Raw genomic sequence first — 14,808 nt, 5'->3', positions numbered from 1 at the left:
TTTCATATTGACAAAAAGGAAAAATCTAACTCTCCAAACACAGCCCCCTTTCTCACTCACTACCATGGTTTTCTTCACTATTTGGTCTGAATTTCTCTCTCTAGGCTGGCTTACCTCACTGCTCAACTGAAGCTCTGTCCTGAATTACTGTTTTCTGGGTCAGTTCCTAAATAGGGGCTTCTCCTCTACCCTAGAATGGCACTGGCCACCAGGGATGTGTTCCAGAAAAGCATAGCAAAAAACTTATAATCTTTAAGGTACAGAAAAATGTTATGTTTAAAAGTACTCTGTCAGAGACGTAACCCCTCTAAATTTTCTGTTTCCATTGTACTAACCCACAAAGAAAAAGATGATTAAAAGAACTAATTCTCAGGCTTAACTTGTCATTCCTCCTAGTATTAGGTAAGGTACAAAACAGAGCTCTCAGGAGATATAAAGCCAAAAATAAAATTATGTCTTTGAAAATATACAAAACAGATAATCTTTCACTTTGTAACAGACAGGTTGTATAAATCAACTTCTTCAGAGAAGACTATAATAAACTATTAATACAAATTAACACCAACTAAAATGGATGTTTATGTTAGTAAGGTATAAAAAAAATCCAAACAAAACTATAAACACATGAGAAAATATTTTTGTTCCTATGAAGTTATTCTGTTTTTAACTACTTTAATAATAATATACTATATTAGGCCTTCATTTTGGGTTTTTAACATTCAGAATGAAAGTATTTCCTTTAAACTTGGAATGTATGATTCCATGTGGAAAATATAATACCTACCAACATACCAGTAAAAGTAGCAATGAAAAAGACACAATTGCTCTTGAAATACCAAAACTCAAAAATCAATCAGTGGTGGGTAAGATGGGATGCGAGGAAGGAAGGAAGGAAAGGGAAAAGGAGGAAACCTTAGAAGAAAAAGAATTACTCTTGGTAATTGGGAGTCAAATTCAAATTTGAAATCAACACACCATTATCTTGTAAAGGTTTTATCATGAGCACTGTTTTCCTCTGCTCTATTTCAATGTTTTCAAAAATATATCTAGGCTCTGAAGTAACGGTTATTTGACCACATCTATTTAGATAAAATCAATACGCTCAGGTTTCAGGCACACGAAAAAATTCTTTGTGAGAGAGACAAATATTAAAAAATATTTTTTTTTCAATTAGAATTAACCAAAGAAAACAGTTACAGGAAAGATAAATAAGAATAAAAAACTCAAGAGAAGATGTGGTTTAATGAAGGAACACTAGTAAGCTGTGAAATCAAAACATTTAACATTTAAGTCACTGTTAATGTGGCTGTGAAGTAGAGTGCATGTATTATGAGAAAATTTATTACAAATGAAGAAACCACTGCATAGCATAAAAAAAGAAGACAACTGATCATTAAATTGCAGATTATTTTAGTAAGACACAGGGGGAGAGGGGAGTGAAGGGCAGAAGAAAAGAAGAGAATTCAGACCTACCAACATTTGCGACATTTCAAAGACCACACTTTTCATTCTTAATAGAGATACACAGGCTCTTAGATTAATATACACCGAGTATAGAGAAAGATAAAGTAAAAAAAAAAAAGTTTAATTAGCATGTAAAAATCTTTTTAATTCACTAGAGAATAAAAGAATAAAGAAAACAATCAAGGTAACAAAGGGAAGGAATGGAAGAAAGAAAACAAAAAGAATGTATAAAAACATCATAAAGTAAGATGGAGGAAGTAAAAACCCTCAGGTATATTAATAAATGCAAATAAGTCATGTCTTAGATTAGATTAGATTAGATTAGATTAAGTCTAAGGAGGTAAATCTAATTGGACGCTATTTATAAAGGATGAAACCTAAATGACAGAAAAAGGTTAAGGATAATAAAATTGGCAGACCTAATAAATACATGCAAACAAAAATAAACAAGTAGCAATGTCAATGACACACAAGAATCTGAGGCAAAAAGCTTAAAATAGGAGACAGGATTCCTTCATATTAGTAAGAGTTCTATTTGTGCAACCAGAGAGCATTAAGATTTTTAAACAGCTAGACACAAATTGGTGTGAAATGCTAATAAATCCCAAAACTTCACAGATCAAAAAGAGAAAAAAACTAATTTAAGATCGTACACTTGAGTACTATCATCAATAAAGTAGATTCAACATAGCTTTATATTGAAATGATATTAGTAATATACAATATCAATATAACAAAATACAAACACATAATATGTAACACATTATAGACTATATATTTATCTACATATGTTACTTATAACATACCTGATATAATTATATAGAAAATATACTTTCTTTTCAAATCCTCCAAACTATAGCTGAATCTTTGAACTATAGTTCACCCGTGAGCTACCCAGGGTTTGGGTTGCTGTCTCCCTGCACAGTCAAAAATCCATATATAACTTCGGACTCCCCCCAAATTTAATTACTAATAGCCTACTGCTGACTGGAAGCCTTACCAATTAAACATAAACACTTGGTTAACACGTATTTCGTAGGTTATATGTATAACATACTTACAATAAATTAAGCCAGAGAAAGGAAAGTGTTACTAAGAAAATCATAAGGAAAATACATTTGCCGTATTGTACTGTATTTATTAAAAAAAAAATCCATGTATAAGTGGACCCACACAGTTCAAATACATATTGTTCAAGGGTCAACTGCATTTATAAGAAGTGATCCTATACTGGGCCACAAAGAAACTTTAAAATTAGAAATTAATAACAAAAGGTTGGCAACAACAAAAATTCCATGAATACAAAAAACTAATCACTTCAAAAATAGAAATTTCGAGTTACAAAATAAATAAGTACTAGGGATGTAAAGTACGACATGGTGTCTATAGTAAACACTGCTGTGTGATGTACAGGAAAGTTAAGAGAGTAAAATCATAACAGTTCTCATCATAAGAAAAATTTTTTTGTTTTTATTGTATCTATATGAGATGATAGAAGCTAACTAAGCCCACTGCAGCAGTCATTTCACAATAAATGTAAATCAAACCATTATGCTGTATTCCTTAAACTTATACACTGATGTGTGTCAATTACATCTCAATAAAACTGGAAAAAGTATATGCATAAAGAAGAAAAAAATTAATTTCAGGGTCAAAGAAATCAAAATTGCTCTCCTGGAAATTAAAAAAAACCCAATCATTTATAATACTGCTAACAACCATTAAATACTTAGGAATAAATCTAACAGAATGTGTACAAGAGCTGTACGCTGAACACTAAAAACTGCTGATGAGAAACTGGGGAAGACCTAAATAAATGGAGAGATATACCATGTTCATGGATCAGAAAACTCAGTACTATTAGGATGTCAATTCTTTCCAAATTGATCTATAGATACAAATACCAATCAAAATGCTAGCAAGTTTTTTGGAGAAGCTGACAAACTGATTCTAAACTTTGTATGAAAAGGCAAAAGACCTAGAACATCCAAAGTAATTTTGATAGATACAAAGGTAGAGGACTCACACCATCTGATTCCAAGACTTACTACAAAGCTACAGTTATCAAGATAGTGTGCTACTGAGGCACTGGCTGGCTCAGTCAGAGCGCGTGACTCTTGATCTCGGGGTTGTGAGTTGGAGGCCCACGCTGGGTGTAGAAATTACTTAAAAAAAATAAATAAGTGTGCTATTCACTTAAGGAGAGACACCTAGATCAAAGAAACAACAGAACTCAGAAACAGACTTATACAGATATGGTCAAATGATTTTCAACAAATATGCTAATGTAATTCTAGGAAGAAAGGACAGTCTTTTCAACAAATGGTGCTGGCACAACTGGCTATCTAAATACACCTCAATTCCTACCTTGTACTACATACGACAGTCAACTCAAAATGAATCACACAGAGTTGAATATAAAACCACAACCATAAAACTTCTAGAAGAAAAGACATGGCAAAATTTTGTGACCTTGGGTTCAGTAAAGATGTCCTATGTAAAACACAAAAAACACACCCTAAAAGAGGAAAAAAAAAAACCACTAAATTTCATCAAAGTAAAAAAAAAAAGAAAAATTCACTCTCCAGAAGATCCTGTAGTAAAGGCACTTACTAGTAGGAAATACCTGCAAAATACACAGCTAATAAAGTATTTATATCCAGAATACATAAAGAACTCAGTAACTAGAAGACAACCAAAAAAAAAAATGCATAAAAGATTAGAATAAGCACTTCACCAATGAGATATAGATGACAAGCCTGTAAGATACTCAATATCATTAGTCATTAGGGAAATGCAAATTAAAACCATGGTGAGATATCACGATACACCTATTAAAATGGCTAAAATTATGAAGTCATATAATAGAAAATGCTAGCAAAGTCGGAGAACTAGAACTCTTGTACATGGCTGGTGAGTATGTAAAATGGTATAGTCATTATGGAAAAGTTTGTCTTTCCAAGTTAATAATACATTTACCATACAACACAGCAATTCAGCTCCTAGGTACTGACCCAAGAAATGTTTCCAAAAGACCTGTACAATAGTAGCTTGATTTATAATATCAAAAACTGGAAACAATCCAAGTGTCCATGAACTTGTGAATGAATAAACAAACCGTGGCATGTCCGTACACTAAGATACTACTTAGCAATAAAAAGGAATGAATTACTGCTTAATGCAACAACATGGATAAATATCAACGAGTTACTCGAAGTAAAGGAAGTCACACCCAAAAGGCTACATACTGTACGGTTTCATTTATATTCTAGAAAGGCAAAATTACAGGAACAGAAATCAGATTGGTGGTTGTTAGAGGCTGGGGAAAGGACTGACTACAGAGGAGCCTGAAGGAATACAGGACATTTTCCTCACCCCAAAAGTGAGGTGAGGAAAATGTCCTATATCTCATTTGTGGTGGTGGTTACACAATTACAGACATTTATCAGAACTCACTGACCAGTATACCTAGAAAGGTTTCTGTAAATAAGTTATACCACAATAAACCTGACTTTTAAAAATGCACTTCAGAGACACCTGGGTGGCTTAGTTGGTTAAGCATCTGCCTTCGGCTCAGGTCATAATCCCAGGGTCCTGGGATGGAGTCCGGCATCACATCGGGCTCCCTGGTCAGCGGGGAGTATGCTTCTCCCCCTCCTTCCCTCTTGTGCTCTCTCTATCTCTGTCTCTCTCAAATAAATAAATACAATATTTTTTAAAAATGCATTTCAAGTTAAGGGCAATGAGAGCACTAGAAGACATAATTTATGGAAAGTAGGCAATCTGCACTAAGGGGGAAATTAATAGCTTTAAGTGCTTTCATTATTAAACAAGAATAAAAATAAGTGTTCCAAGCACTTAAAAAAGATAAGAAAGCCATGCTTCTGCAAAGTCTAATTAAGAAAAGGGGGATATAATCACAAACAGTAAGAAAAAAATAAAAATAAAGATAAAATTTCAAACACAACAATATCAAAAATTATAATGTTTCTCTATATTGTTACTAATGAATCTGAGAAGCCAATTAAATGGAAACTATTATCAAAACTGGCTCAAGAAGAGGCAGAAAACTTTGATAGGGCGACATCCATGTAAGTAATTGGAAATACTCTCAAAATATTATCCCTGGAGAAAGTTCCAGATTCAGATGGACTTATAACATCTTTTAAGCAGTATCTTAGGAGACAGAAAATTTTGATGTCATAGCTATTCACCATTTCAGAGCATAGAAAGAGAAAGCTCCCAATTCATTTTATTAAGACAGCACAACCCCAACCCTCCAATTTGCCAAAGTACACAAGAAGGAAAACTGTAGAATAATGTTACCTTTAATTAGAGCTACTCTTAAAAAAGCATTTTTATGTATATGCCAGACACCATATGTATAAACACCGCTTTACTCAAGTATCTTAACTGACAGTCCTCTATTTCCCTAGCCTAATGGCATTTCTATGTTTCTTTAAATTCCTCTCATGATAAAAACAAAAAGCAACCAGACAACATATTTAGCAGTACAATCTCAATTCTTTGCTCTTTAAAGCAGAACTCCTTTATTATTTATTTATTTATTAGTTTTTATTTAAATTTCAGTTAGTTAACATTTAGTGTAATATTAGTTTCAGGTGTACAATTAGTGATTCAACACTTCCATATGTCACCCAGTGCTCATCACAGCAAGTCCCCTCCTTAATCCCCATCACCTGTTCAACCCACCTCCACCCACCCCCACCTACTCCCTGGTAACCATCAGTTCTTTTTTTTCTTTCAAAGATTTTATTTATTTATTTGTGAGAGAGAAAGAGAGAGAAGAGACTGAGTGAGCACAAGTCACGGGTGGGGGGAGGGGAGGCAGAGGAAGAGGGAGAAGCAGCATCCCTGCTTAGCAGGGAGCCTGACTTGGGACTCGATCCCAGGACCCTGAGATCATGACCTGAGCCAAAGGCAGATGCTTAACAGGCTGAGCAACCCGGGTGTCCCCATCAGTCTGTTCTTTATAGTTACGAGTGTTTCTTGGTTTGCCTCTCCCTTTTCCCCCCCATATGATCCTTTGTTTTGTTTCTTAAATTCCACACGAGTGAAATCATATGATATTTGTTTTTCTCTGACTGACTTATGTTGTAAAGCAGAACTCCTTTAAAAACACTTTCTACATTTACTGTCTCTGATATTTCTCCTGTTTTTCCAGTCAGTCTTGCACTCCAGTAAAACTGCTCTCGTGCAGGTCATCAGTGACTTCATTTTGCTAAATGCAAAGGCAAGTTACGAGTCCGCATGTCTTGGAGAATTCAAACACGGTGAGGTATCTCACAGAGCGGAATGCAGCCATCTTCCTACAAAACTCTCGGGACTTATCTCCTACCTCACTGGCTGCTGCTTATCAGGCTGTTTTGCTGGTTATTTCTCATTTCATCATTCCCTGAATCTTCTCATTTATTCTCTCGCCCTAGGTGACTCATCCAGTCTCATGACTTTAAATACCATCTACGAACTGATGGCCCTCATAGGTACAACTTCATCTAGATCTGCTCATTAAACTCCAACTCCTTGCCACCTCCACTTGGATGTCTGACACCGTAAACTTTATTTGGTCAGAACTGAACTCCTGATCTTCAAGAAATAAGCCTCCCAGAGTCTTACCCATTCCAAGTAAATTTGTTGAAGCCAAAAACCCTGAATCATCCTTTCTTTCTCTTATACTCTATGAATAATTTGTCAGTAAATCTGTCAGCTTTGCCTTTAAAATATATCCAGAATATTACCACTTCTCCCTGCTATCTCCACTGCTCCCTGGGTTCAGATAACCATAGTATTTTCTAATTGGAGTATTTATAGTCACCTCCTAAATGTTTTTCCCTACTTCTGCTCTTATGTCCCTACAATCTAGTCTCAATACATCTAAGTCAGAGAGACTCTTTTAGAACAAGTATGCTAATGTCCTCTGTCCACCAGCCCCCAACCCTGGTAACCACCATTTTACTCTTTGTTTTCATAAGTTTGGCCTTTTCAGATTCCACGAGTAAGTGATATCATACAGTATATGTCTTTCTCTAGCTGACTTGGGATGGGGGGATAAGACAGATGTTGCTTAAGGTTACAAACTTACAAGCAGTAAGTCCTAGAGATCTAATGTATAGTGAATATGGACAATACTGTATGATAATCATCAAACTTGCTAAGACTCCAGAACTCAATTATTCCAACCATTGAAATTAAGAAATGATAATTACGCAATGTGATGGGGTACTAATTATCACTACAATGGCAATCATATTACAATATATAAGTGTATCATATCAACAGGCTGTACACAGTGTTATATGTCAAATATATTTCAATTAAGAAATGCTAATGGCCTGTGCTAAAGTCCTTAGAAAGGACTCACAGGCCCTAAATGATCTGCAGCCCACTCCATCCACCTTACAGCATCTCCGACTCAGCTCCCCCTACTGATAGTCACAGTGACCTCATACTCATGAACGCTCTCACTTCAGGCCTTGCTTGCTGTCCTCTCTGCTGGTAATGCTCTTCTTTCAGAGGCTCACGAAGTTGGTGGTCCTTCCTTTAGGTCTCTGCTCAAGTGCCAACTTCTTAGTGAGAGCTCCCCTGGCCACCCTATGAAACACTGCAACCTCCATCTTCCACACTCACTACCTCTTCCTTGACTTTTTCTCTACCTAGTAGAAGCAAATCCAAACCTTCTCTAGAGAAATTCTTCTTCAGAGAATTCCCACACACACTTTTCCAAGGAAAATGAGTAGCTCAAGGTAAGAAACAGGCAAGTATATAAGGAAAAAGGGTACTACGAAAGAGGGCCAATAGAAATGGAGAGCAGAGACATTATCTGAAAAGACTTTAGATAAGCTGGAGAAATAACTATTGAACTAAAACAGCAGAAAGTATTCACAACATAGCACAAAGAAATAAAGAAATGGAAAAAAGAATATAAGGAACATGGGGGATTAACAGAAGGGCTAATATATATTTAAGTGATGATTCAGGAGGAAAGGCAATATCTGAAAAAATTATGGCTGAAAACTTCCCAGAACTGCTGAAAAGAACCAATCTTACAATTCAAGAAAATCGACAGTCTAGACAGTTTAAATAGAAATCTATAATCAGATGGTTCATAGTGCAGAACGTCAGATTAAAGAGAAAAATTTTAAAGCAGGAAAAAAAAATTCCTTCAAAAGAGGACTGCTATTCTCAGCAGTAATAATAGAAATCAGTAGACAGCAGAATGGTAGCCTTGACGTCCTGCGCATTCTACTCCCAGAGAAAGTGTCTTTCAAGGTTGACGGCAAAATGAAGACATTTTAAAACAAGTAAATACTGGGGGAGCTTACCACCACAGACCCTCACTAAAAGACTTTCCAAAGACAAAAGAAAAAGTATCCCAGAGAGAAAGACTGAGATGCAAGAAGAGTAAAGACAGCGGAAGGTCCAATCAATGAATTTATAAAACTACAAAATTGTTTGATAGAATTAAGACACATGATAACAATACATAAGAGTTTAGAGGGATATAGATGAGTAGTGTATTTTAAGGTCTTTGCAGCAGAATTGACATAGGACATAACTGAATATAAAGATGCATTAAAGAAAGACAGGAAGTAAAACAATAATCTGTTTCTTTTTAAAAGATTTTATTTATTTATTTGAGAGAAAGAGATAGAGATCACGAGCAGGGGGAGCAGCAGTCAGAGGGAGAAGCAGACTCCCCGCTGAGCAGGGAGCCCGATGTGGGGCTTGATCCAAGGACCCTGAGATCATGACCTGAGCCAAAGACAGACGTTTAACCAACTAAGCCACCCAGGTGCCCCTAAAATGATTATAATCTATCACACAGACACATCCAGGAGAAAACTGAAGTAGCTACATTAACATCAGACAAAAGAGATGAAGGCAAAAGATGCAGTAAAGAGATCTAAAGAAATGAAAAGACGTAGCATGTTCATGCATTAGAAGACTTAACATTCTAAAAGTATCAACTTGTTACAAATTGATCTTTCCATTCAATGGAATCCCAATGAAATTATCAATTTTTTCCAACTTTTTTAAAAGTGAAACTTGATCAGTTGCTTCTGAAATTTATATAGAATGCCAACGGCCAATAAAGTGCAAGTATCCATAATATACAAAGAATGACTACAAATCAACAGAAAAATAAGACTTGAACAGCCATGTCACAAAAAAAGGAAATCCAAATGGTCAATAAACACATTAAAAGGATGTTCAACTTCTTTAGTAATCAAGCAAACAGAAATTAAAACTACAACTTCTAAACTGTTTAGGATGTAGCTCAATGGGCATTCTCTTTATTTGGAATGTAAACTGGTTCAGTCACTTTGGAACAAAGTTTGACATTACCCCCAAAGCTGAAAATATACATATTCTGTAAGTCAGCAATTTCACTATTAAGTATATAAAAAAACTCCTGCACATAAGTGCCAGGAGATAAACTGAAGAATGCTCATAGCAGCATTGTTTTCAAGAGCCGCACGTTAGAGCAAGTAAACTGTGGTCCATTCCATATAATACTGGAATACTACATAGCAATTAAAGGAAAAAAACATGCAACCATATGTATGAGTCTTGTCAGTATAATGTCAAGCACAAGAAATAAAAACAAAAAGTAAACATTATTTTTCAGGTGGTAAAACAATAAAGAGCGAAAAAATGATCATCACAGAAGTCATAACAGTGGTCTCCCTTGGGCTGGCTTTAGGATTCTGATCGGGGAGGACAGTGCCAGGGAAGGTGGCAGGCTTCTGTGAGCCTGCGGTATTCTGTTTCTAGCTGGATGGTGGCTACTTTGTTTTCATTTACAATTATTTAAACTGTTAAATATTTATTTTACATACTTTTATGTATGTGTGATCTATCATAAGGAGAAAAACAAAAAGGGATGATCCAGTGCCTTCAGCTGGGTTTGGTTCCCTTCGGTGTCTGACTGAGTACATTCTCTTCTCGGAAAGACAGTATTATTTAGTAGAAAAAGCATTAGCGGACAGAGCTCTCTTAATTAAAATCTTAATTAAGTCCTCTTAGGAAGCTCTCTTAAGCATATTAAGTCTCTCTGAACCCTAATTTGTTCATCTACTAAATGCAAATACTAACAACTACCCTTATCTCTTGGGATATTTGTGACTATCAATCACAATTTACTGAAACGTGTTTAGAAAATTGCAAACAAAAAACCAATTAGCACAGCAGCTGAGTTTCATAATCTGAAATTCAAAGGTTTTTGTCATACGGCAGCTATGATGACACCAAGAGGTAATAAAATCCATGAAAATACAGGTCAAATTCTAACAATCTTCCATTTCACTTTAAAACAGCATTTTTAAGAAAATGGTGCACCTGTTAAGAGTAATGAATAAACAAATAGGGTTCCGTTTTGAGAAAAAACAAATATAAAACATTAACTTAACCTAAAAAAATGCTATAGAAGATGCCACATTAAAAGTCTAGAGATTGAGACCTGCCCTTATATTTATTAAAGAAAACTTGAGAATGTCCTTCCTCTCCATGCAAAGGAAAAATATACTTTGTGGAGTTACGCTTCCAGCACCTTCTCCCTAATAAATCACAGTCAGCACCAACTGTTCTCCCTAAAGTGAGTAAAGGAGATAGGAATTAAATAAATGATTTCATGGGCTTCTCAATCAGCCTTAGTGCTGCTATGAGAAAATTCACAAGAAACTGAGAAGCAAGTCTAACTCACTAAAGAAACTGCAACATGAAAGGATAAAAGTTTTATGTATTTACTTTGCCACTTTAAAAAACAATACCTGCCACAAATATCAAAAATGCCCTTAAATCTTTTTCATGTTCAAACATTTAAAAGATGACGAAGATACAAAAATGTAAAGTAGAATGATTTTTTACAATGTTGTATTATTTTTCTCCATAAACATATTAATGTTCAAAGTTCTACATACCTGAATGTTTTCCCTACTCCAAGTGTGTGGTGTTTTATTGGCAAGTAATTTCAGATCTTGAATAGCAAGTCTCTTTACTGCTTTCCTAGGGTCATTCTTCAAATATTGCAATAGAAGCTGAATCTATGAAAGAAATAAGTCATTTGTGAATAATACGGTCACTGAAATTACCGTGTGTAGTATAATTCAGTCAACTTTTAGATTTGAGACAGAATTCACTTCCAATTGCAGCCTTGTCACTTATTAGCTATGTGTCCATGTTTGGGTCGCTTTCTTGTCATGCATACTTATTCCTTAACTTGTAAGGTTCTAGTGTGGGACCTGGCTTTGAATATTCAATTCTTTCTTTTCTCTCCTGGCAACCCCACACTCTGCCAGGTACCCCCACCTCCACCTCACATTCCTAAAAGGCTCTCAAGTGTTAGGACAGTCAATACAGAAAAGAAAAAGCAGGCAAAAGGAAATGAAAGTGATCTTTATCAGGGAAGGGATCTTAATATTATCAAAACTTATGGGATACTTATTTTTTTTAGTTTATACTTAATCCGCAAGTTTACTGAAGAAAAGGCAGTTTAAAGAAAATTGGAATTACCTGCTTAGGCGTATCAACCAAAGAAGAAGCTGCAAGCAGAGTAAAGGTATGCAAAGAAACAATCACCATTTTGGTGGAGGGATAGGATGTGACCAGCTGCTGCAGAAGCTGCCGCGCGCTGGACGCCAGGATCGCATCATGGTGCATGTGCTGGAGAATGGGGATTAACTTCAGTTTCAGGTCTACTGGTGTCGCTAAACCTGGACACAAAAGGAATCGTTAGGGACAGATTTCTGACTGTCATCCTTGATAATATTCCACATTTAAAAGTGATTTAATTAGAGTGCCTGGGTGGCTCAGCTGGTTAAATGTCGGCCTTCTGCTCAGGTCATGATCCCAGGGTCCTGGGATCAAGCTCCGCATTGGGCTCCCTGCTCAGCGGGGAGCCTGCTTCTCCCTCTACCTTTCCCCCCTGCTCACGATCTCTCTCTCTCTCTCACTTTCTTTCTCTCAAATAAAATCTTAAAAAAAAAAAAAAAGGATTCAATTAGCAACATGACCATTGAAAAACAAATAGTATGCTAATGTTATGTTTATGACATTAAAGATAATTATAGTAGTGCTAACCTAATTAAGTTCAATAGTTTTTTTCCCAAAAGCATTTACCTTAACACTAGTTTTCCAGTGAGTATAAAGCTACACGCTGACAGTAGAAAATGCCTTTAACAGGCACAGTAGAAAGCAAAGTCATATTTGCTGTCTATCCCTTCTCACAGCATGCTAAAAAGATTCATACATACAGGTACACATACACCTATGTACGCACATACTCAACGGCCACAATTTAATTATATTTACAATTTTAATTATTTCCTTCAACACTAAGTCAAGACCTGGATATGAACAGACTGTACGTGGAGCGGTTCTGAAGTTCTCTGAACTTTGGGTAGCAATGTCTTTTTTAACTGCCTACACAGCTGGAACTCAGGATTAACTCCAATGCATCTTTTGCTGTCAACACTGCAGCTACACAAACAAAAAAAATCTTTTCTCCTACAGCATGGCTTTGTGATGATAGAGAACAAAAAACTGTCAATCATAATTTACTGCAAAAAAGCAAATTTATACTCCGCAGAGCACTGTTTCTTGCCGTTGTGAAGTAACTGTTAGTGTGACTATTTGAGCACATTTCAACATCTAGGGGTGGCTTACAGCAACAACTCCCTGGCTATTTGGCCTCTTTTTAGGTCTGGCCAAAGCAGAGAGCCCCAGGAGATGGGAGGGAGAAAAATGAAGTCAGAGTATTGACTCCCTGGTTTTCTCTCGGCAGTCATATATATATCATGCTTATGTTATTAACATTTTGATCCTTAAGGTACCAAATGCATTTGACACTGCTGGCCATTCTGTCTTTGAAACTCTCTCTCCCAAAGGCATACTCTTCTGGTTTTTGTCCTTCCTCTGGCTCTTCCTTCTTAATCTCTTTGTATTCATCTCTTCTATCCACACTTTAATTTCTGGTATTTCTTTGGGTTGGTAATAAATAGTAATAAATTTTCTTCTCACCCTTAATACTTTTCCTGAGTGAGGCAATATAATCCCACAACTTTCATTATCAGCTATATGCTAAAGACTACCTCTTACCCCTCCCCCCTGCCCCTGAACTTCAGGTAACAGAAATCCCATTACCTCCCAGTCACCTCCACTGGGATGTACAGTTAGAAGCATTCTGTACTTAGGGCCAAAAAGAACTTCTGATCTATACCACAAAACTGCTCCTCTAAAAATTTTTCCCATTTCAGTATATGACAGCCTCATCATTTTAACTCCTCAGACCCTGGAGTCTTTCTTGATTCCCTTACTTCTCTCACACCCCGCATCCAAATTTATTAGCAAATCTTTTGGGTTCTATCTTTAAAATATAATCCGAATCTGACTATGCCATTCTGCTTCCATTGACATCACACTGGTCACTTTAACCACCATCTCCGGACTGGATTATTGCAAAAGTCTCCTAAGGATTCTCCCTACTTAGGCCTTTCCCCATGGCAGTCTCCTGTCTCGTATCCCTCCCCTCTTCCTCCGCAAATCTGTGCTCCACCCTGCAGTCCGTGGAATTCTTTGTGTTTACAGACATTTTTATTGGTTTAGAGACACTCAAGAGATTTTACTTTGCAGAAACACAAGCAACTTAAAATTAAATGTGAGGATATTTTAATACCTCAAACTCCCCTGCCATTTCCATATCTTAGGGCTCCAGCCTTCCTTCACTTGCCCTCACTGCCACTCCTGTGCTTTTTTCCCCTCTTTCTCTTTCAACCCTCCTAGTTCCTGTTCTTTTGCTTTAAATTTTTTTTATAGCTAAAACTAAAGAAACAATAATGAATCTTAGGTGTATAAATTAATATGCATACATACATAAATTACATACCAATATACTCAAATAACCATCACCCAATATACACAATACTCCAGCACCTTAGGAGGCTCACCTATATAGCTCCCATCAACTCCCTTGCTATCTGCCCAATCTTTGGGCTTAGCCAGGGAAGAGCCCCAGCAGAGCATGGGAGGGAGAAGAAAAAGGTCAGAGTATTTATTCCCTGGATCCTACTCTATGGAGTCACATCAGGTCATATCACACTGAAGGTTAGTTTTTCAAAGTGGCCCTCTTGACATGACTCCAGGTTTCTGGTAACCATTCCCCCTCTGCACACTTGGGTAAAGGACTACATTATCCCCTACATTTCACCCTGCCTACACCTCTGTAACTGTTTCTTCCTTCAACCTTGCTTGGATTATTTTAATCGAGAATGACATCTATTTCCTGCTGCAATCTTATCTGATAGAGCCAGCGTTCAATAAAATTTC

The 14,808-nt window shown here is 36.3% G+C and overlaps 1 protein-coding gene across 2 annotated transcripts in view; it reads right to left on the bottom strand.

Annotated features, from left to right (window-relative positions):
* The window catches only part of INTS7 (integrator complex subunit 7), an 88,994-nt gene that overhangs the window by 45,852 nt on the left and 28,334 nt on the right, over nt 1–14,808 (bottom strand). The window contains exons 6-7 of one of the 2 annotated variants that reach the window (XM_026509099.4): nt 11,998–12,197; nt 11,406–11,528 (exon numbers count right to left, since the gene is read on the bottom strand). In XM_026509099.4, the coding sequence (XP_026364884.1) occupies nt 11,406–11,528; nt 11,998–12,197 (323 nt within the window). The remainder of the gene's footprint in view (nt 1–11,405; nt 11,529–11,997; nt 12,198–14,808) is intronic. The other variant, XM_044387819.3, reaches the window with a different exon arrangement.

The sequence above is a fragment of the Ursus arctos genome, unplaced genomic scaffold (assembly GCF_023065955.2).
Source record: "Ursus arctos isolate Adak ecotype North America unplaced genomic scaffold, UrsArc2.0 scaffold_2, whole genome shotgun sequence".
In the NCBI taxonomy this organism is placed as follows: Eukaryota; Metazoa; Chordata; class Mammalia; order Carnivora; family Ursidae; genus Ursus; species Ursus arctos.
This window is presented reverse-complemented; position numbering and strand designations above follow the sequence as displayed.